Source organism: Typha angustifolia, chromosome 4, assembly GCF_048772165.1.
Source record: "Typha angustifolia cultivar Huaian chromosome 4, ASM4877216v1, whole genome shotgun sequence".
Lineage (NCBI taxonomy): Eukaryota > Viridiplantae > Streptophyta > Magnoliopsida > Poales > Typhaceae > Typha > Typha angustifolia.
Genome location: NC_133242.1, coordinates 7774762 through 7795128, shown reverse-complemented (window position 1 = coordinate 7795128; position 20367 = coordinate 7774762). Strand labels below are relative to the sequence as shown.

General features: G+C 39.4%; 1 protein-coding gene across 3 annotated transcripts; it reads right to left on the bottom strand.

Moving 5' to 3' along the window:
• Positions 1 to 3897: 3897 nt before the first annotated feature.
• LOC140758603 (phosphatidylglycerophosphate phosphatase 1, chloroplastic/mitochondrial) lies at positions 3898 to 7756 on the bottom strand. Of its 3 annotated transcripts, XM_073094824.1 has the most exons (6): positions 7212 to 7755; positions 7054 to 7134; positions 5342 to 5415; positions 5159 to 5266; positions 4646 to 4784; positions 3898 to 4171 (listed from the first exon to the last, which is right to left on the bottom strand). In XM_073094824.1, the coding sequence occupies exons 1-5, from the start codon at positions 7675 to 7677 to the stop codon at positions 4671 to 4673; spliced, it is 843 nt and encodes a 280-aa protein (XP_072950925.1). In that variant the 5' UTR covers positions 7678 to 7755; the 3' UTR covers positions 3898 to 4171; positions 4646 to 4670. The 3 variants fall into 3 exon arrangements, with proteins under 3 accessions (XP_072950925.1, XP_072950926.1, XP_072950924.1); XM_073094825.1 differs by lacking the exon at positions 3898 to 4171 and having other exon boundaries at positions 4546 to 4784; positions 5376 to 5415; positions 7212 to 7756; XM_073094823.1 differs by lacking the exon at positions 3898 to 4171 and having other exon boundaries at positions 4546 to 4784; positions 7212 to 7754.
• Positions 7757 to 20367: the final 12611 nt, after the last annotated feature.

Genomic DNA, 20367 nt, shown 5'->3' with positions numbered 1-20367 from the left:
ATAGAGTTAGGGTTTCACAATCCTTATATATGATATTCAAGATAGAGCCAAATCCGAGTCTTATCCGTACTCATGATCTTTAAGATAGAGCCAAATCCGAGTCTTATCCGTACTCATGATCTTCAAGATAGAGCCAAATCTGAATCTTATCCGTACTCACGAAAGTCCAAGATTTTCAAACTTCGTTGGTATGACTTGATCTCATCAACTTTACTTCAATAATTTTGCAATTCTTCAAACCAGATATTTTCTAGACTTGTGTAAAGCTCATATACATATAAAAAGTACACTTAGAATATTTTGTACACAATTGCCAACAATTAAAAACCTAACACACTCCACCCGCGTTCGAACGCGACTTACAGAAAACTTATTTTTCTTGGAAATTAAATACTAAAGCAAGAAATAAAGACACTCCTAAAGTGAATCCATGCTCGAGACGACGTCGATGAAGTCCTAATCTTATCAATACCCTTAAGAGTTGGTAGGGTATACTCTGAGCCTCCGAGCTAGATTTGAGATAGAGTACCGAATGTTGACTGTACATAGTTGTCTAATATAATGATGTTACACCGAGGTGAGGTAATGATTGTGATAGTAAGAATTGCATATGATTCTATTATCATTTGTTATATATATGATTATTGAGTAGTTATCATGCTTCAGATATGGTTGCCGTTGATGTCATAGTATGGTCATAGTTGTCATACATATATATAGCATATTTGAGAGAGTTATGATAATGATATAATATGATGATACACTTAGTTATGGTCTTTTTTATTGTATTAGGTGTTTATTTTTATTAAAATAAAATTCCTATAGGTCGCATTCGAACGTAGGTAGAGTCATGTTCAAACGCCCCTGTGAACGCCTGCATCAGGTTCACAAATACAGAGAACGCATATAGTGCATTCGAACACGGTCGGGCAAGTTCGAATGCCCGCGTTCGAACGCCTGTGTCGCGTTCGTAAATCTAGAAAAGGGGTTTTTTCGAGTGCGTTCGAACGCGATCAGGCGCGTTTGAACGCGATCGACGGGAATCCTCTAGAATTAGGGTTTCATAATGTTTTAGGACTTGTTGGCTAGCCTCTATAAATATGTGGATGACAGCCAATTTTATTATGGAATTGGATTCTTGATTTTTTTGCCTCTTATCTTCTCTCTAGACTCTTCCCTCCTCTCTCTTCACCATCCTTCCACCTCTACCGTTGGCAAGGTTTCTCCTCTCTTTGGGATCTCGACCACTTTGTTCCCTCGTCTACTTCCCTTAATCACTTCCACAATCCACCCTCATCTCCATACCCATCCATAACCTTAACATCCACTTCACTTATAACCACCACCATCACCTATGTTATTCCATATTTTCGTCCCTTCTACAGTTTGAATCTATGAAGGGTGTAAATACAAAAGTTGTAGATCAGGAAGTTACAAATCCAACTCAATTTGTTTCGTAATTTTCTAACTACGGTAGAATATCTGACAAATATTTTTTCACAGTTGCGCGGATTATTTCCTACAATAAATTCAGATCTTAAGGAATTGTTCCGTAACCAATCTTTTGGTTCTAGATCCCATCAATTTGGTATCAGAGCTTATCATATGGAGATTTATTTATACATTATCGAGTATTATATACTTGATCAGTTATGACATGATATCTACCATACGTTTGTATATTATTGAGGATATATTCATATATTCATTTATAACGTGATTCTTCTTTCTAATTCATATTATCCATTACATGATTTACTCTCTGTTTGGCATTAGTGATTTAGAGTATAGTTTATTCACTAAGCCTTTAGCTCATGACCCTCTTTATTTTTTTTCTAACCCTCACCCCCAAAAATATGTGGTATATGATTGCGACTTGAGACATTCTAAATAAATATTTTAGAATGAAGACGAGATAAGCTAAATGTGAGATAGTATAGAATATAGCTTATGTAGAAATTAAGCTGTACTAATGTTGTATAATTTTGTATTCCACTATATTAGACTATGTTTTGTAAAAGAGGGAATGTTGTACAAGCTGGATAGTACTGTACTAGCTGTATCTTGATGGTCTGTTGTGACTTGTGTGGATCCTGCTAAATTATATAGTAATCTAGTATATATTATTATGGACTTGGATATTCATATATTAACAGATTTATTTGGTTGATAGTATGATTTATATCTAAAATGGATTATATTGAGTATAAGTATGAACTAGATTAGTTAGTCTTATTTCTTAGTCTTAATTTTTTGAGAGTAAACTTGATTAATATCGAAAGATAAATAAAATATTTGGATACTCAACTAGTTTAGGAATTCTTGAGCTATTTCAGGGAGTCCCTATACTCAAGGCAAACAAGGCCAAATAGTCACCTTCCCAGTTCGTAACTTTCTAACCGAGTACATTTTGGATATATGATATGTTATTATGGAGATGCAAGAAAAATGAATGTAATAATTTTGATCGAAGCTTAATCAAACCTCAAACAGAAAAGATATAGATTAAAAGATAAATAAAAAGTTCACGACATTATAATTTGTGCTCGGTTATCTATTTTAATCATAGAATATATCGTTGCGAACATAAGTTAAAAGATCTATAATTTGAAATAATATAATCATTCCCCGTAGCCAACTACGCTCAAAATTGCAAAAATGCCCATAGCTCCTCTAATTTTTATTTATTTATTTATTTTGCTAAAACGCTCAACTCTTCGATGTTTTCTAAAAATAAAATGCTATAATTAAATATTTTATGAAATAAACTTTTCGGTATTTCCATCTAAAAGTAAAACGCTGAATCTATTAGCATTTTCTGTAAGACAACCTTTAGAGATACCTATTTTAGTATTAAATTTGATATGTAGTCTTTTGGATAAATAAAATACAAAAGAGGGCTACCTTAGTCAAAAACTCGACATTCCCCGGAAGACTTACTTTACAATATCATTTTATAAGTTTTGGCAAAGAAATATTTCACTAAATTCTGTAGAACACCTGTATATATTCACGGAATAGTAGGGTTCTTCTTAACTTGTTCTCTTTTCTCTACTCTAGTCAAAAGGAGATATGTTTCGCCTTTCCCATTATATCCAACAATTTTTATTTTTATTTTTGATTGATGAACTGAAGTCAGCTAAAGGTTACAAGGAGGCCAATGGATACTCTCTATCCTGTCAGAGAATGGCCTCAAGTTCCTCCGACAGTGGGGATTCAATACCTCAATAAACCCTATTAGCAACTCTTCTCCCAAGCCTGCTTACCCAACCTGCCGCTCTGTTCATCTCTCTCTGAGTATGTAAGAACACAACAGGCCAGCTAGATCACCATTCAAAATCCTCACTAGCTCTCCATTCAAAATCCTCACTAGCTCTTCAGCATCAAACTCAACGATTGCTTTCACCCTGGCCAATAGCCTATTTGCAATCCATGCAAGACCACAAAGGCTTCACTAGCAATGGGGGATTCTTTTGCTGTGGATTCAGCTACTACCTTGATTAACTAGCCCTCTGCATCTCTGATGATCGCACCAGAGATACTCTTTAGCATCAAACGCTCTGTTTGTATTGATCTTGATCCATCCTTCCGGTGGTGGCACCCATCTCACACTCCTCATTGATCTACTTGTGTTCTGCTTCCTATCCCTCTCCCTTGTACTCCACGACATATCCAAAAACTAGAGGGAAGGAAGTTGTTTTTCCTTCAATCATTCTACTTACATTTCCTCTCTAGTATTCTCTCCGTATAAAATCCAGTAATCTTACTGACAAATGCAGTACCTCTAATTTATAAAGTTTCTATTTCAAGGATTAATATAATTTTAGTCAACAAATATGCAAAAATGTCATGGCATATAAGATCCTAATTAATTTCCATATCAATGAACATAATTATTGCTGTCAGTCTATATATGATAATCTTGCCCTCCTTAATCGACATATATATGTTTCCAATTTCACAACTCATTGAAAGCTATATAAAGATGCCGAATTTCATAATCTTCATCATACACAAGTTGAAGTTGAAATAAGCTGATCTCTAGTGGGCAGAGCTCGGCAAGGCTCACCATGCTCAGCCTTCAGTTAAGCTGTGGAATCCTTAGCTCAAGCTCAGCTTGGTTTATTATCAAGCTGGCTAGAGCTTGGTTTGCTAAGCTTGTCTATGCAACCTGACAAAGCAATTGCAACGATAAACAAAAAAACAAGAAGTGATGTCACCAATGAAGAGAGAAAACATTTATCAATTTCAACAATGGATAATGGCTTTATGCATTGCTGATAAAGAATGACGACGGATTTTAGCCTTCATTTTTAGCTTGCAATCCAGAGGGCTCAATTGACACCCACACCAACTTTGGATCCACCGAAATGTTAGATCCACTGCCCGAAGAATCTAACTTGAGTTCATAATACAAAATCGAAAAAAGAATCTCCTACATCCACAGCCCGCTCAAACAGAGTTTGTTCAGACTAAGTCCAAGACCACATATCCCTAAGAGATTTCAATGAAAAGATCTGACTACCAGGTGAAACTCGGTGAAGTAGTAAACTTTTTCCTTTTTGTCAATGCATGCAATTACCTATATTATGAATAAAAAGGAAAGTCCACTTGGCAGAAATTAAATACATGAATAATTAGTGACCTAATATATTGATGTTGCAACCAGTTTACAGGGATGGAAATTTCACACAGTTTTCTCTCTGCAATAGAAGAGCATGCCCAACTGGTTTCACTCCCTTTTGGTACCAATAATGGGCGAGATATTTCTCAAACTTTCTGACCTGAAAAATAAATGATGCTCAGAATGCTTCACATGAAATACTAAATATAGAAGAACAGACATATTTCAAATACATTTGGACAACACAAAGCATTTGCTATCACAATGTATCTAGTCATGAGGTAATGTTGGAATTTTTCCATGACTAAGTGGTTCCACTGATCATTGTGTTAAGTGCACATTCATGCAAATTTTCTGGAAGGTAACTAACTACCACTCACAATGCATAGCTTATAATATAAAAGAAGAAAGCAGCATTACACAAGATCTGCAGTCAGTTATTGACATAGAAAAGAAAAAAAATGGGTGTCCATTTGTATAGTTGTTCTGGAAACAAGAAAATAATAGGACTAACTACCCTGGGAGAAAGCAAACCTGCTTGACTACGAAAGGCTCCTGTGAAAGACTGAGTGGTTCTGTTAAGATAGTAAGTAAACCATTTCTGTTCCCATAGACAATGTCAGTGAAATGACGATCTCCGACCTGGTAAAACAATAATTATTCACTATAACAAAGTAGCAATGACAGATAATAGCTGTGGCAATTGCTAATTCTCACCATCACAAGAAGTGAGGCTGGACAACCAAAGTACCTTTCTATTTCTTCAGCTGTTCCAGCTGGCTTCTTGGTCTCTGTAATCAAAAAGCATTATAACATTAAAAGGATTCTTCTTCCTTAAGAGAGAATTTGTTTGTCAATACTGGACTTCCAGAATCTATTATAGTAAATAGTTAATCTAAATTTTGGGATCAAGGGATATAGAAATTTAGGTTAATCCACCCCAAACTGCCACCACTCTCCTGAATCAACTCTTCCCCACAACCCATGGAGAGTGTTTATCTTCCACTCATTTACCATTGGCTTCCAATCTCTTTGTGGTCTCCATTTTCTTTAAATTCATATATTTAAAAGTACAAAAAGAAGCTAGTACCTAGAACTCCACTTTTGTGCAACTAAATTCTTCCTAAGCTACAATGCATATTGCTCCAACTAAAGAGGATGGTACAAGATCAGTAAGACTTTACCTTTATATTGTAAAGGTTATTTTTGTCAGTTCAATTCACCAACAGAAGGTGCAGGATGGCAATATCTCACCAAAAACTAATTATCAACTCCATCGTCATAGTTTAATAGCAAATATCCAAAAAAAGAATTGATTGATTCTTATTTCACATTTCTGAATTGCACGCTCTCTTATAAAGCATAAATGAGTCGAACTTTAGCGACCAATAACTAAAGTAAGGAGAGAGATAGAGATCTAAAAGCTAATAATTGAACTCGGAATGCAAAATGCTTGAAATGAAATACAATAACCTAAAATTGGACTCACAATTATTGCTTTAAGCGGTCTCTGAGAATTTCAATTGAAACCACCAAACACAAGAAACTTGATGACAGCTACTTTCTAATAATCATATTGTAGGAATCCAAAGAATTTAATAAATGAAATAATAAAGGTGCCGAGGACCCTTGAGAGTAACATATGTTAAAAGGAACAATTATATGTTTTTTCCTCTACAATTAAATGGGTCAAAATTTAAATGCTGGTTAACTTAATAATATCCCTGGTCAAAATTCAAAGGTTTCAAGGAATACCAATATAAAAACTAATATTTTTGAGTGGAATATGTATATATATATATCAACTTTTTTAGAGGGGTATATATAAATATGTGATTTTAGGCGCACACAAAAGACCAAAGACACTGAAATTGGCTAGTTTCCAGTTTTGAGTTAGGTTTTGGAGTGGTCAAGGGTGAAAGCAAATTATTTTGTTTGAAACCAATCGATTTTGACCAAAACTCTAAACCAAGATGGCAGCATTTCTTATGGTGGTAAGGTAATCAGTTACTTCCAATTTTATCAGAAAGATAGATTGTATCCTTTTCAAAGATTAAAAAAAAAAACAACAGAATTTATTGATTCTCCGCAGCTAATGAGTGTTTGTTAAACGAGCAAAAGAAAGAAATCAATAAGCATCATCACTAGCCAAGTACTTTCAAATGTCATCTCCTTTGTGTATTTATTCTGCTACAGTTGGTAATTTGAAACTAGATCATATTTCGATATTGTTTTTGTAGAAGTATCATTAATCCTAGGTTCATGTCGATGAATTTATTAGCATTTTGCTATGGATAACAAGCCCAAGGAAACTCGGATTGGTAGTTTCAAGATCACTTTAATTCGGTTCTTCTTTTTCTCCAAAAGACTAAGAAAAATCAGCTGATCCTGACGTACGACAACAAGAAAGAGGGAGGGGATGTACTTGCCATGCCTTATAACATGAATCCCCTCGATCGAGTCCTCGAGGGCTCTCGCTTCAGAACCATCTGGATCATACTGGTATAGTCCTGATACACGACACCAAAATCCAGTCATTACATGGTTATCGAACAAGGAAGCGAGAGAAAGTAGAGGGGTTTCTGACCAGCAGAGTTGCTCAAGATGGCCATGGTTCCGGGAAAGGCGGCGCGGCATCGGAGAAGAGAGTCGGCGAGTGAAGGCCAGAGGGAAAGGGAGTAGGGGGCAGTGAGGGTGTTGTCCTTGTCGAAGATGACGCCGCGGAAGCCGAGGCGCCGGAGCTCGTCCCAGTCGACCCAGCAGATGTCGGGGACGTAGAGGTGGGGGAGGGCAAGGCGGGGATCCCTCAAGGCCACGAGAGCGGTGGAGACGATGCCGCCAGGATTAAAGCGCTGGCCAAGTGAGCGGCGCCACCAATTGCTCATTGGGGTGGTTGTACTACTGGTGGTGGTTGTGCTTCTTGTACTATTTAGCGTTATTATTCTCTTGGTGATCTTTGAATGGAAAGGGTAGAAGACGAGAGAAGCAGGGACACATGGATGGATTTTGGGGATAAACTGAGTGTGGAGGGGAGAAAGTGAGATTCCGGACATTCGTGCTACTTGTGAATTTGAGTCGATTTGTTAAGTATGTTAACATCTCGATCTATCTTCCTAGGCTGCAAGATACTTCGAATCATTCTATTAGAATTAAGCATGGTCGAGAGTCGATAGAAATCAAACGAATTAAACCCCTGTTCACTTGTTATACTGATGTAATAAGTAAAAAAAAAACACTTAAATTACACGGTTAGATGGTCTAAGACATGTATTAATATAGTAATACTTCTATTGTCCTCCTCTTTCTCTTGCCTTCATCTATTCATTCTATTATTTCAATTTCACAACATATTAAGTGTAATTATTCTACATTATATTAGTATAACTAACCACTAGAATAATTTATACTGATATAAGTTCTCTTTAAGTATAAAAATCAATTTTGGTTAGGACACAAATTTGAATCCGGATGTTAGACAAATAAGAAATTTTAAAAACTACTAACTAATATAAATCAGGTCTTAAAAGAATAGAAATACAAATCGAATATGGATTAAATCTTAATAAATATATATACATATTGGATATGGATTGGATACAAAAGAAGTATTCCTTCCAAAAATCAAAATTTTTTCTCCCCAAACATATTCAAATCATAACTTGAAAGGATCATCACCAAGAACAAAGTGAATGATATAGTTAGGAGATGATGCATTATGATGACACTAGTTGAAACACCCAAACCTCCAAATACACGTGTAAACCGCGTGGGTAAATCCTCCCACGCGGTACATCACATGACCTGTCAGTACAAGGATTTCACAAGGCACACAACAGCACAATTTCACCATAAATAACTCAACTAAAGGAGTCCGGATACAAGTTCCACAGGCCACAACAAGCCTTCCAAATATACATCCAAAATACTAAGTTAAAGTCCAAAAAGATACAACGTCATCATCATACCCTCGCAGGGGCTTAATACAACTAACATACGTACTAAAAAGAAAGAAAGCGGCTACTCCTCGCTACCCGCACCTGCGTTCCCTAGCTCTGAAATAATACGCCACGAGGGGTGAGCTTACAGCCCAGCGAGTAGGATCCATACAATCTAAAATAATGACATCACAAGTGTATATCCAATGTATGCCTATATTTGCTAATGATAACGACATGCTTATTAAAATGACTTACCATAATTTACTAAGTAAATGCAGTTGATAACGATTACCAATCACTATCTTGGAACATGCTAGTTCCTAAACATATTATGATAAGTTCACACAGATATAAAGTTTGAGACAATCTCTTATTCGTACACATCTCAATCATAGGTTTACATGTTATGCATAGCAATAAAATAGCAGTTTAGTCATCTCATGTCTACCAAAACAATAATCATACTTATCATCGCTCACCGAGCTATTCACCACACAGGGTAAATACTCTTACGAAACAATCATCCATCATCACATACATCGAGGGGGGATATATACACATCTAGCGGTAATGTCACCTATACGTGTATGGCGACACTACATGTGACCGGTTGTCTGTGGCCATCAGACTCAGGACCCCGGTCGTAAGCCCATATCTCACTCTCTCTAAATCATCACCGCCCTCGGTGGGAGAATCGGGAGCCCTCGGCTCATCAACAGACGCCCTAACCCTGCGTCGTCGGGTACCGCTAGAGTTATATCCCCGCCTCACAATCATGTTCTTCTATCATCATAATCTAGTCCTAACTATGCAGTATAACTACCTGAATGCCACACAGGCTTCCCGACCTCAGGTGTAGGCCGCTAATAGTATAGACATATATGATACACTCTACCCTTAACCCTGGGCTGAGTGAGTAGGGGTACTACCTAGTCAGAATTCGACTACTAATGATAGGTGGAAGTGGTGCAGTGTTTATGCGTGTATAAAGCATGTTATAGTCATCATGATCATTACAGTCCATATTCACAGCAATCATACATCTATGCAATGGTATACCATATAGGACACATGTAAAGTATTATCATACACATTAACATTCTCATGATACTATGATGAACAGGTTATAAATAACTACATATGCAAAAGATATAACAGGGAATACCAACTGCATGCATTAATACTGACATTTCCTACTGTATCATGTTATTCTAGATTTGTATAACTCTACTCGCCTGGGAGGTCTCCACGGTATGGTAAAACTCGTCAGTTAGTCCGGGATCCCAAAATCTTCCTCACGCGGTGTCAATCCTATTAATTCACGCAAGTAAAGTCATTAGCGAACTAATAAAATTAATTATCTTATTAGCACATTTATGTTTGGTACGAGTCAAGGGTATCCTAGGAATCTTGTATTATCCCAAAATTAAGGATCAGGCTAATCAAATTAGGTGAAAATGGTAAACAGGGTTATAGGGTCCAAATTGCCCCAAATGGGCTAGGCTAGAGGCAAAAGGGGGTAGGCCCAAACCCAACCCACAAGCAATAAGGCCTTGGTGGGCTGGGGGCCCAGCCACAGCCCACCAAGGTTGGAATAGTGGGCTGCAGACTGCAGCCCACTCCACAATGGGCTAATGGGCTGCAGCCTACAGCCCACCCAAATTGGGCTAGTGGGTTGCGGTCTGCAGCCCACCCGAGTCTTGGTGGGCTGCGGCCCGCAGCCCACCCAAACTGGGCTGGTGGGCTGCGGTCTGCAGCCCACCCCAAAGGGGGGAAAATGGGTGGGGTTTAACCCCCCCGACCCCTCCACCACATCTCCTTCCACCACCGATGGAAGGAGGGTGAGGCGGAGGGAAGCGCCCACGAGGCTGCGGGGACGCGGGGCTGCGGCGGCGCGGCACGAGGCCGGCGGCGCAGCGCAGGGACGGCGGCGCAGCGCAGGGGCGGCGGCGGCAAGGGTCCGGCACAGCACGAGGCCGAGGAGGGGAAGGAGAAAGGGAAGAAAGGAAGGAGGTTTACCGGAGGGGGGTCGGCGAGTCGGTGGCTTCGGCGGCTGTCGGTAACCACGAGGGAGAGAGAGAGAAGAAAGGAGGTTGCGGTGAGGGACGGAAGAGATAAGGGAGATGGGGGGAGGGTGGCGTGCACGGCAAGGAAGGGAAGAGAAGAAGAAAAGAAAAGAGGGAGGGTGGCAGGGTGGCAGGCCGACGCACGTGTTCGGCACGTGCGTCGGTCAGGAATTTTTTTTTTTTTTTTTAAATTGGGGTGTTACAACTATCCCCAACAACAAGGAATTTCGCCCTCGAAATTACGCACCTGAGTCGATAAATAAATGAGGGTAGGTAGACTGAATCTCTTCCTCAGGCTCCCATGTAGCTTCCTCTACTCCATGATGCCGCCAAAGGACCTTGACCAGGGGGTACGACTCTTCTTCGGAGCGTCTTCACGCATCAATCAATGATCCGTACTGGTTGCTCCTCATAGGACAAGTCCCGATTTAGCTGGATAGGTTCTTCCCTCAAAACATGTGACGGGTCATGTAGGTACTTCCTCAACACTGACACATGAAATACATTATGAATCTGTGATAGCTTTGATGGCAAATCCACCCGGTAAGCAACCGGTCCTATCCGAGCCAAGATCTCATAAGGGCCTATATAACGAGGGCTCAGCTTGCCCTTCTTCCCAAATCGAAATACCCCTTTCCACGGCGAGACCTTGAGGAAAACTTTGTCCCCGACTAGGAACTCTAGGTCTCGACGTCGACGGTCAGCATAACTCTTCTGTCGACTCTGGGCAACCTGTAAGATGTCTGGTAGGCTTCCTCTAAAATCTCCCGACGGAGTCCGCCCACTTCAGGTACACAGAATCTATCTCCAAACTTCAGGGTTCCTACTCCATCAAGGCAAAAACCCTTTTTACCTGAGTCTCGAACCTGCTGGAGGACTTGCAGTAAATAGGGGTCTTCTGCCTGTGCAACTCTGATCCTCTCCGCTAGAGTCGGCCTCACAGTTAACTGGGCCAGCAGTCCAGTACCCACATCTTTGGCTACGATGTGCACGTCCATCTTCTGCAGTTCTCGAAGGATGTCCTGCTGCTGAGTAATCAAACTAGCCAAGTTCCCCATCGACTTTCTGCTCAAGGCATCCGCCACTACATTTGCCTTCCCAGGGTGGTGGTTAATAGTGCAGTTATAATCATTCACCAGCTCAAGCCACCTGCGCTGTCTCATGTTCAGCTCCCTCTGGGTGAATAGGTACTTCAAACTCTTGTGGCCAGTGAAGATCTCGCACTTCTCCCCATAAAGATAACGCCTCCAAATCTTCAGGGCGAACACTACCGCTGCTAGCTCCAAGTCGTGGGTAGGGTAGTTCCGCTCATGGTTCTTGAGCTGCCTGGATGCATAAGCGACAACTCCGCCCTCCTGCATGAGCACACAACCCAAGCCTGAGTATGAAGCGTCACAGTAGACCTGGTAGCCTCCTCCACTGCGAGGAACTACAAGGACGGGTGCAGATGTAAGTCTCTTCTTCAGCTCTTGGAAGCTCTCCTCACAATCAGCTGTCCATTCAAAACACTGATCCTTTCGGGTTAGCTTAGTGAGGGGACTGGCAATTTTCGAAAATCCTCCCACAAAGCGCCGATAATACCCGGCCAAACCCAAGAAACTACGGACCTCCGAGACGGTACTCGGTTGCCTCCAATTGAGAACAGCAGTGATCTTGGATTGATCAACCCGGATGCCCTCTCCTGAGACCACATGCCCAAGGAACACCACCTCCTCCAGCCAAAAATCACACTTGGAGAACTTAGCAAATAACTTTTCTCTCCTTAGCATCTGCAGTACCAAACGAAGGTGCTCATCATGCTCCTGTTCTGAGGCAGAGTAAATCAAGATGTCATCAATGAATACCACCACGAACCGATCCAAGAAAGGGCGGAAGATTCGGTTCATCAAGTCCATAAAGATAGCTGGTGCATTGGTCAAGCCGAAAGGCATAACCAAAAACTCAAACAGCCCGTACCGGGTACGGAAAGCGGTTTTTTTTTTGGGACATCCGCTTCCCTAATCCTCAACTGATGATACCCAGATCTCAGATCAATCTTTGAGAAGACGCGCGCTCCACGCAATTGATCAAACAAGTCGTCAATGCGAGGCAATGGGTACTTGTTCTTCACAGTCAGCTGGTTCAGTTGTTGATAATCAATGCAGTTTAGATCTTAATTCACAAGTATATCACAAGTCGTGAGTGACTATATTATTCATTACTCCCAGTTATTTATTATTATTATTCATTTCCTATGTATTTGAATGATATCTAGGAAGACTTGCCGGATTTATGGTGAACCTAGGCTCTGATACCAAGTTGAAACACCCAAACCTCCAAATACACGTGTAAACCGCGTGGGTAAATCCTCCCACGCGGTACATCACATGACCTGTCAGTACAAGGATTTCACAAGGCACACAACAGCACAATTTCACCATAAATAACTCAACTAAAGGAGTCCGGATACAAGTTCCGCAGGCCACAACAAGCCTTCCAAATATACATCCAAAATACTAAGTTAAAGTCCAAAAAGATACAACGTCATCATCATACCCTCGCAGGGGCTTAATACAACTAACATACGTACTAAAAAGAAAGAAAGCGGCTACTCCTCGCTACCCGCACCTGCGTCCCCTAGCTCTGAAATAATACGCCACGAGGGGTGAGCTTACAGCCCAGCGAGTAGGATCCATACAATCTAAAATAATGACATCACAAGTGTATATCCAATGTATGCCTATATTTGCTAATGATAACGACATGCTTATTAAAATGACTTACCATAATTTACTAAGTCAATGGAGTTGATAACGATTACCAATCACTATCTTGGAACATGCTAGTTCCTAAACATATTATGATAAGTTCACACAGATATAAAGTTTGAGACAATCTCTTATTCGTACACATCTCAATCATAGGTTTACATGTTATGCATAGCAATAAAATAGCAGTTTAGTCATCTCATGTCTACCAAAACAATAATCATACTTATCATCGCTCACCGAGCTATTCACCACACAGGGTAAATACTCTTACGAAACAATCATCCATCATCACATACATCGAGGGGGGATATATACACATCTAGCGGTAATGTCACATACACGTGTATGGCGACACTACATGTGACCGGTTGTCTGTGGCCATCAGACTCAGGACCCCGGTCGTAAGCCCATATCTCACTCTCTCTAAATCATCACCGTCCTCGGCGGGAGAATCGGGAGCCCTCGGCTCATCAACAGACGCTCTAACCCTGCGTCGTCGGGTACCGCTAGAGTTATATCCCCGCCTCACAATCATGTTCTTCTATCATCATAATCTAGTCCTAACTATGCAGTATAACTACCTGAATGCCACACAGGCTTCCCGACCTCAGGTGTAGGCCGCTAATAGTATAGACATATATGATACACTCTACCCTTAACCCTGGGCTGAGTGAGTAGGGGTACTGCCTAGTCAGAATTCGACTACTAATGATAGGTGGAAGTGGTGCAGTGTTTATGCGTGTATAAAGCATGTTATAGTCATCATGATCATTACAGTCCATATTCACAGCAATCATACATCTATGCAACGGTATACCATATAGGACACATGTAAAGTATTATCATACACATTAACATTCTCATGATACTATGATGAACAGGTTATAAATAACTACATATGCAAAAGATATAACAGGGAGTACCAACTACATGCATTAATACTGACATTTCCTACTGTATCATGTTATTCTAGATTTGTATAACTCTACTCGCTTGAGGGGTCTCCACGGTATGGTAAAACTCGTCAGTTAGTCCGGGATCCCAAAATCTTCCTCACGCGGTGTCAATCCTATTAATTCACGCAAGTAAAGTCATTAGCGAACTAATAAAATTAATTATCTTATTAGCACATTTATGTTTGGTACGAGTCAAGGGTATCCTAGGAATCTTGTATTATCCCAAAATTAAGGATCAGGCTAATCAAATTAGGTGAAAATGGTAAACAGGGTTATAGGGTCCAAATGGCGCCAAATGGGCTAGGCTAGAGGCAAAAGGGGGTAGGCCCAAACCCAACCCACAAGCAATAAGGCCTTGGTGGGCTGGGGGCCCAGCCACAGCCCACCAAGGTTGGAATAGTGGGCTGCAGACTGCAGCCCACTCCATAATGGGCTAATGGGCTGCAGCCTGCAGCCCACCCAAACTGGGCTGGTGGGCTGCGGTCTGCGGCCCACCCGAGTCTTGGTGGGCTGCGGCCCGCAGCCCACCCAAACTGGGCTGGTGGGCTACGGTCTGCAGCCCACCCCAAAGGATTAGTGGGCTGCAGTGGTCTGTAGCCCACTAAGGGGGGAAAATGGGTGGGGTTTAACCCCCCCGACCCCTCCACCACATCTCCTTCCACCACCGATGGAAGGAGGGTGAGGCGGAGGGAAGCGCCCACGAGGCTGCGGGGACGCGGGGCTGCGGCGGCGCGGCACGAGGCCGGCGGCGCAGCACAGGGACGGCGGCGCAGCGCAGGGGCGGCGGCGGCAAGGTTCCGGCACAGCACGAGGCGGAGGAGGGGAAGGAGAAAGGGAAGAAAGGAAGGAGGTTTACCGGAGGGGGGTCGGCGAGTCGGTGGCTTCAGCGGCTGTCGGCAACCACGAGGGAGAGAGAGAGAAGAAAGGAGGCTGCGGTGAGGGACGGAAGAGATAAGGGAGATGGGGGGAGGGTGGCGTGCACGGCAAGGAAGGAAAGAGAAGAAGAAAAGAAAAGAGGGAGGGTGGCAGGGTGGCAGGCCGACGCACGTGCTCGGCACGTGCGTCGGTCAGGTATTTTTTTTTTTTTTTAAATTGGGGTGTTACACTAGTCCTTTCAACTGTACCTTCTCAAGCACTTCTTGCACTATATGCTCTAACTCTACATCAAGAGCACTTGTATCTTCTTCTAAAAGGAGGACCTTTTGGGTTCCCTAGAATTGCCCTAGCGATCGCAATGCGCTGCTTTTGCCCCGGAAAACTACACATCTCTCTCCCTAAGATGGGTGTTGTATCCCTAAGGGGATGATATGAAGTGATGCACATTGGCTGCCCTAGCAACTACAAGGATCTCCTCTTCAGATACCTCCCCTTGCTTTCTATAGGCTATGTTGAACAATCTAGGTTCTTGGACTACTAACCCTATCTACTGCCTTAACAAATTAAGTCACAAATTTTGATAGACCCTCTTCTGATTAGCGATTCAAAGGCATCTACCAATTCCCATAATCCACACGTACCCAACAATAATCTCAAATATGAGACTCGATCTCCAAGGTGATAGTTAGGTCTACTTCAAACCTTCAAGGTTACTAACGCCCTTGAGATTAAATAGTCGGATCAGCAAATGATTTTTGGGGGTTAGTAGATTCAGGATAACGGATGAATCTACCATAATGGATAGTGGAATGGAGGTCGACTAGGATGTGGTAGTGCTCGGCCTAGGTAGGGCATATGGTGGAAGTAGTGAGCAAAATAGGTGTAGGTGCCGGATAACCGAGAAAGGGATAGATAAAGCAGGTGGGCCGTGTCTCAAGGTTGAGAGGTGCCAACCAGACAAGGAGGTAGGTAGTGGTGATCAGCCCTAGGTGGTGCTAGGTCAGCCATGGCTTGGAGTCAGTCGAATATGGAGGAAGCATACCATCTTGTAAATTAAATCAACAATCTAAGATGACTTGATTAGGGATGCACCACATAATTTGTAGTGGTTCCCACTCAACTTAGTCGGTCTAGCTTGATTAGCTTAAGTCCAACCAACTCAAACTAGACCCTAATGAAGCAAGTAAAAGGATTAGGTGCGCACCACAATGGATTTGGTAGCTACATAAATTTTACGCACCAAAGCGGATCAATTGAGCCACTTATTGGAAATTAGAGCATGAGTTAGGTTAGGGGCATTTACATCTTCTCTCTTGGCTAATAGGAACTAAGTCAGATCAGATCACATCATGAAAATATTAGGCTCAACGGATGAAGTTTATTTATCTTTTAATTAATTCATGCTTATCTCTTCTGTGAGCTCTTAAGGCAAGTTTAATTAAGATATATAAGAATCAAATGGTAAGTCCAATTAAGTTATGTAGCCTCAAAATGCAAGTCCAATTAAGTTATGTAAACCTCAAAAGGTAAATCTAGTTAAGTCATATAAAACTTATAAGACAAGTCTAATTAGGTCATATAAGTCTCTATAACAAGTCCAATTAATTTATGTAAGTTTTTAAGGGAAATCTAATTAAATCATATAAGCATATAAACAAAATATAGTTCAAGTTGTGTTAGCCTTTAGGGCTAGTCCTAATAAGACTCATTATACCCGACCTCAATATATAGAGGGTTTGGGCTCCTTTGTTAATCATCTAAGCATCCAATGAAAAGTTATGAATTATCTTTTAGTTTTTGACTATCTTTTTAGTAAGAGTAAAATAATATAGGAGCAAAAATTAATTAATCATAGCTATTTATTTTCCTACGAATAGATTTAACTTGGAACCCTAATTTTACTTTCAACCCATAGCCACTATTACTTCCATGAGCCACCATATCTTATGGTTGTGCATCACCACCCTTGGTAGTCCACCACTTTCCGACGACCGTCGCAGCATCAGATAATTATCAATCTATTCAATTCTGACTTTCTCCACTATTTTAATTTTATCTTTTCACTCCGACCTCGAAATTATATGAAATCAAAGCCTGACTTCTGAGGCTTCCTTTCTTTAAAATATCATAATTTTTTTAAGTCTAGATCATTCAAGATTTTGTTGTAACACTAGCTTATTGTAATAACCCAGTTGTAAAATAAAAAATTAGGGCACTATGGTCGGCTCTCCCACCGCCTCTCTTTACTTCCTCCCCCCCTCTCTCTCTCTCTCTTTCAGTCTCTTCTCTCACTCCTCTCTCATACTCTCTCTCTTTCTCTCCCTTTTGCCAGCCCCAATCTGTCGCTATCATCACCATCACCCTCGTCGAGGTGAGCCTCCTTCTATTTCTTCTGTCTTCTTTCTTTTCTTTTTCTCTCTTCTATTTTCTCTCTTCTCTTCTCTCTCCTCTCTTTCTCTCCCTCTTTCTCTCCCTTTTTCTTCCTCTCTAGTTGTCTTGGGTATGCTGGACCTAAGCCACAGGTGAGAGGCCGGCCACTAGCTAGCCAGGAAATGGTTAGTTCCCTCCTCGCTAGTTAGACTCCCCTCATTCCTTCCTCTTTCTCTTCTCTTCTTCCTTTTCTTTTTCTTCCTTCCTTTCTTCTTCTTCTTCCTAGTTGCAACAGTGCTGGTTGAGGCTAGCACTATGGCAGTGGGCATCTTTTTTTTCCTTTCTTTTCTTTTCTTTTTTTTATTTAGGTATTTCTTTTCTTAGTTAATGCAAATAGATTATTTAGCCATTATTATTTTAGTATAGATATATATATTTTTTTCATCAATATGATTGTTATTAATTACATTAGTATAATTAATGATTAATTATGTTATAAACTATTACATAAAAATATAGGTAATGCTTATATATATTTATTTTATTTATGTTTTACTAGATTAATAGATAGATTCATTAATTTTAATCATCAGATTTATACATATACACTAATATTTATAATATACACCTTTTAAGCAATTTTAACAATTTATTATATGATATTTCATAACAAATGAGATACTAAACTTATTTATTTATTATTTTATATAATTAAGTAAAGACTACATAACAATTAAGATAGAGTCAGAGCCACAATTTAGTTATAATTAAATTTTTATCTATACTTATACTTATATATTTATTTATAATTATATATAATTAAGGGAGAAAGAGAGAAAAGGCAATGGAAAGAGTTAATTAATTCTAAAAATGTTAAATAATCCCAAAGTGGCTCCTATTTTATATATTTAAAGACTAGTCATAAGTCTAAAAATAATAATTAAACTCTAATACAAAATAACCCCGTCGTCAGAGGTTCTAATTGCCTCGCGAACTAGAAAGGAAACTTTGAGGGTAATGTTCGGAATCTGATGACCAGATGCTCGGAAGTTAAAGAGGGAGTTAAGCAAGCGTCAGGACTGCTATTCCTGTCCCGATACCCAAAAGCATCGTCGCACCATTTGATGGTGTTCTGTCAGAGCCCACCAAAATGACAAAATGCCTTCTTATATTTGTTAAACAAACTAATTAAGGAGAAGGATAAGTTGGGCATTTTGGTAATTCATTATATTTGTTATATTTATTATAATATGGTATTTTATTAATTTGGATAGAAACTCTAACTGTTTGATAAGAGTCATAAATATAAGGACTAGTGTGATGATAAGAGTCATAAATATAAGGACTAGTGTGATACTAAAATTATACCAAGAGATTTTCTGATATTGGTTTAAATAGTAATGAATAGAAGAAATCTTTGTGCAAATGAAAATTGTACATCTTGATAAGAATCTTGAAAAAAAGAAGAAGAAGAATCTCCTAAGAGCATCTCCAACCGGGCTTCAAAACTCTAAATTTAGAGCCCGGTGAAACTCCAACTGAGCTCTAAATGGGACTCTAAATTTGGAGCTATGAATAGTGGGGCTCCAAATTTGGAGCCCCACCATGAAAATGGAGCCCGGCTCCATTTGTCATATCAATTTTTTGAAAATACCAAAATTGCCCAATAAGTGTTATATTCAATAATTTTAATTTTATTTTTATCCTTTGTTAAATAATTTAGTTAGTTAAACTGAGTATATAATTAGTTTTACTAATCGGTTTTTAACAAAAATAATACCATTGGAAAGGTCTCATCGAGACCTTTAAAATGAGTCTAATATTAAATTATTTTTGAGTTAATTTTAATTTTAATTTTTTTATTATTTATAAAAATGAGTCTAATATTAAATTATTAAACATTTATTTGCTTTTATTATGTTTGGTTAATTTCTGCTTATTTTAGGTAATGTAATATTGATATCTTTAGTTAATGACATGTAATACTTATTTCGATGTTTATTTCGTGTAATATAATTTCGATACGTTTAATTAAAAAATTAGTAATTTAAAATTACTTCTAAAACTATTGAATATTAGTCTTATTTTAAAGATCTCGATGAGAGTCTTCTAACCATATATTTTTTAAATAAAAAATAATAACGCTAAGATGATCTATTAAGCAATTTAAAATAACTAATATAATAATATATATTATATTATTATTATAATATATATGGAGCTAGGTGCATTGGAATGCACCGGGCTCTTGCTCCATTTTTGGCTCCATATTTGGAGTCTTTGGAGCAAGCATTGGAGATGCTCTAAAGGTTACAGATTGGAAAGAAGGTTAGATATTCCTCAATATCCACTTTCCTAGTAGGATAAAAGATTTGTCATCTCTGCCGTATCTCCATGTTTTATACTCTTCTTGACACATTTCTTCTGCCATTCTAGTCAATAACAACAGCTAATTGTGGAAGTCATTCAAGAATACTTTGTTAGCTAAAGAAGAAATTGATATTTAACTAGTATGCAGGAATGGAGTATGTGATCCTAAGTTTCCTAGTCATCTGCACAAAGTACATTCAAAGAAGAGAACAACATATATTTCACTTCTCTGGACTAAGAAAAAATTATTTCAATTTAAGTCTCTCTTTACTAATACAATAAGTAAACAATCACTTATCTTAATACTAGTGTACTAATATCTATTTCTTTCTTCTCTTTTATCTGATATTTTTATGTTTACCAATTACTATTTTACTTGTAAAAAGATAACACTTCCATCAACTAGTATTTCAATCA

What these genes read in the sequence shown, in the direction of transcription:
- LOC140758603 (XM_073094824.1), bottom strand. Translation starts at nt 7,677, where the DNA reads ATGTCCGGAATCTCACTTTCTCCCCTCCACACTCAGTTTATCCCCAAA. An exon ending in CATCTTGAGCAACTCTGCTG is followed by an intron (nt 7,135 to 7,211) that starts GTCAGAAACCCC and finishes GTCGTGTATCAG; the next exon opens with GACTATACCAGTATGATCCA. An exon ending in GATTCATGTTATAAGGCATG is followed by an intron (nt 5,416 to 7,053) that starts GCAAGTACATCC and finishes TTTTGATTACAG; the next exon opens with AGACCAAGAAGCCAGCTGGA.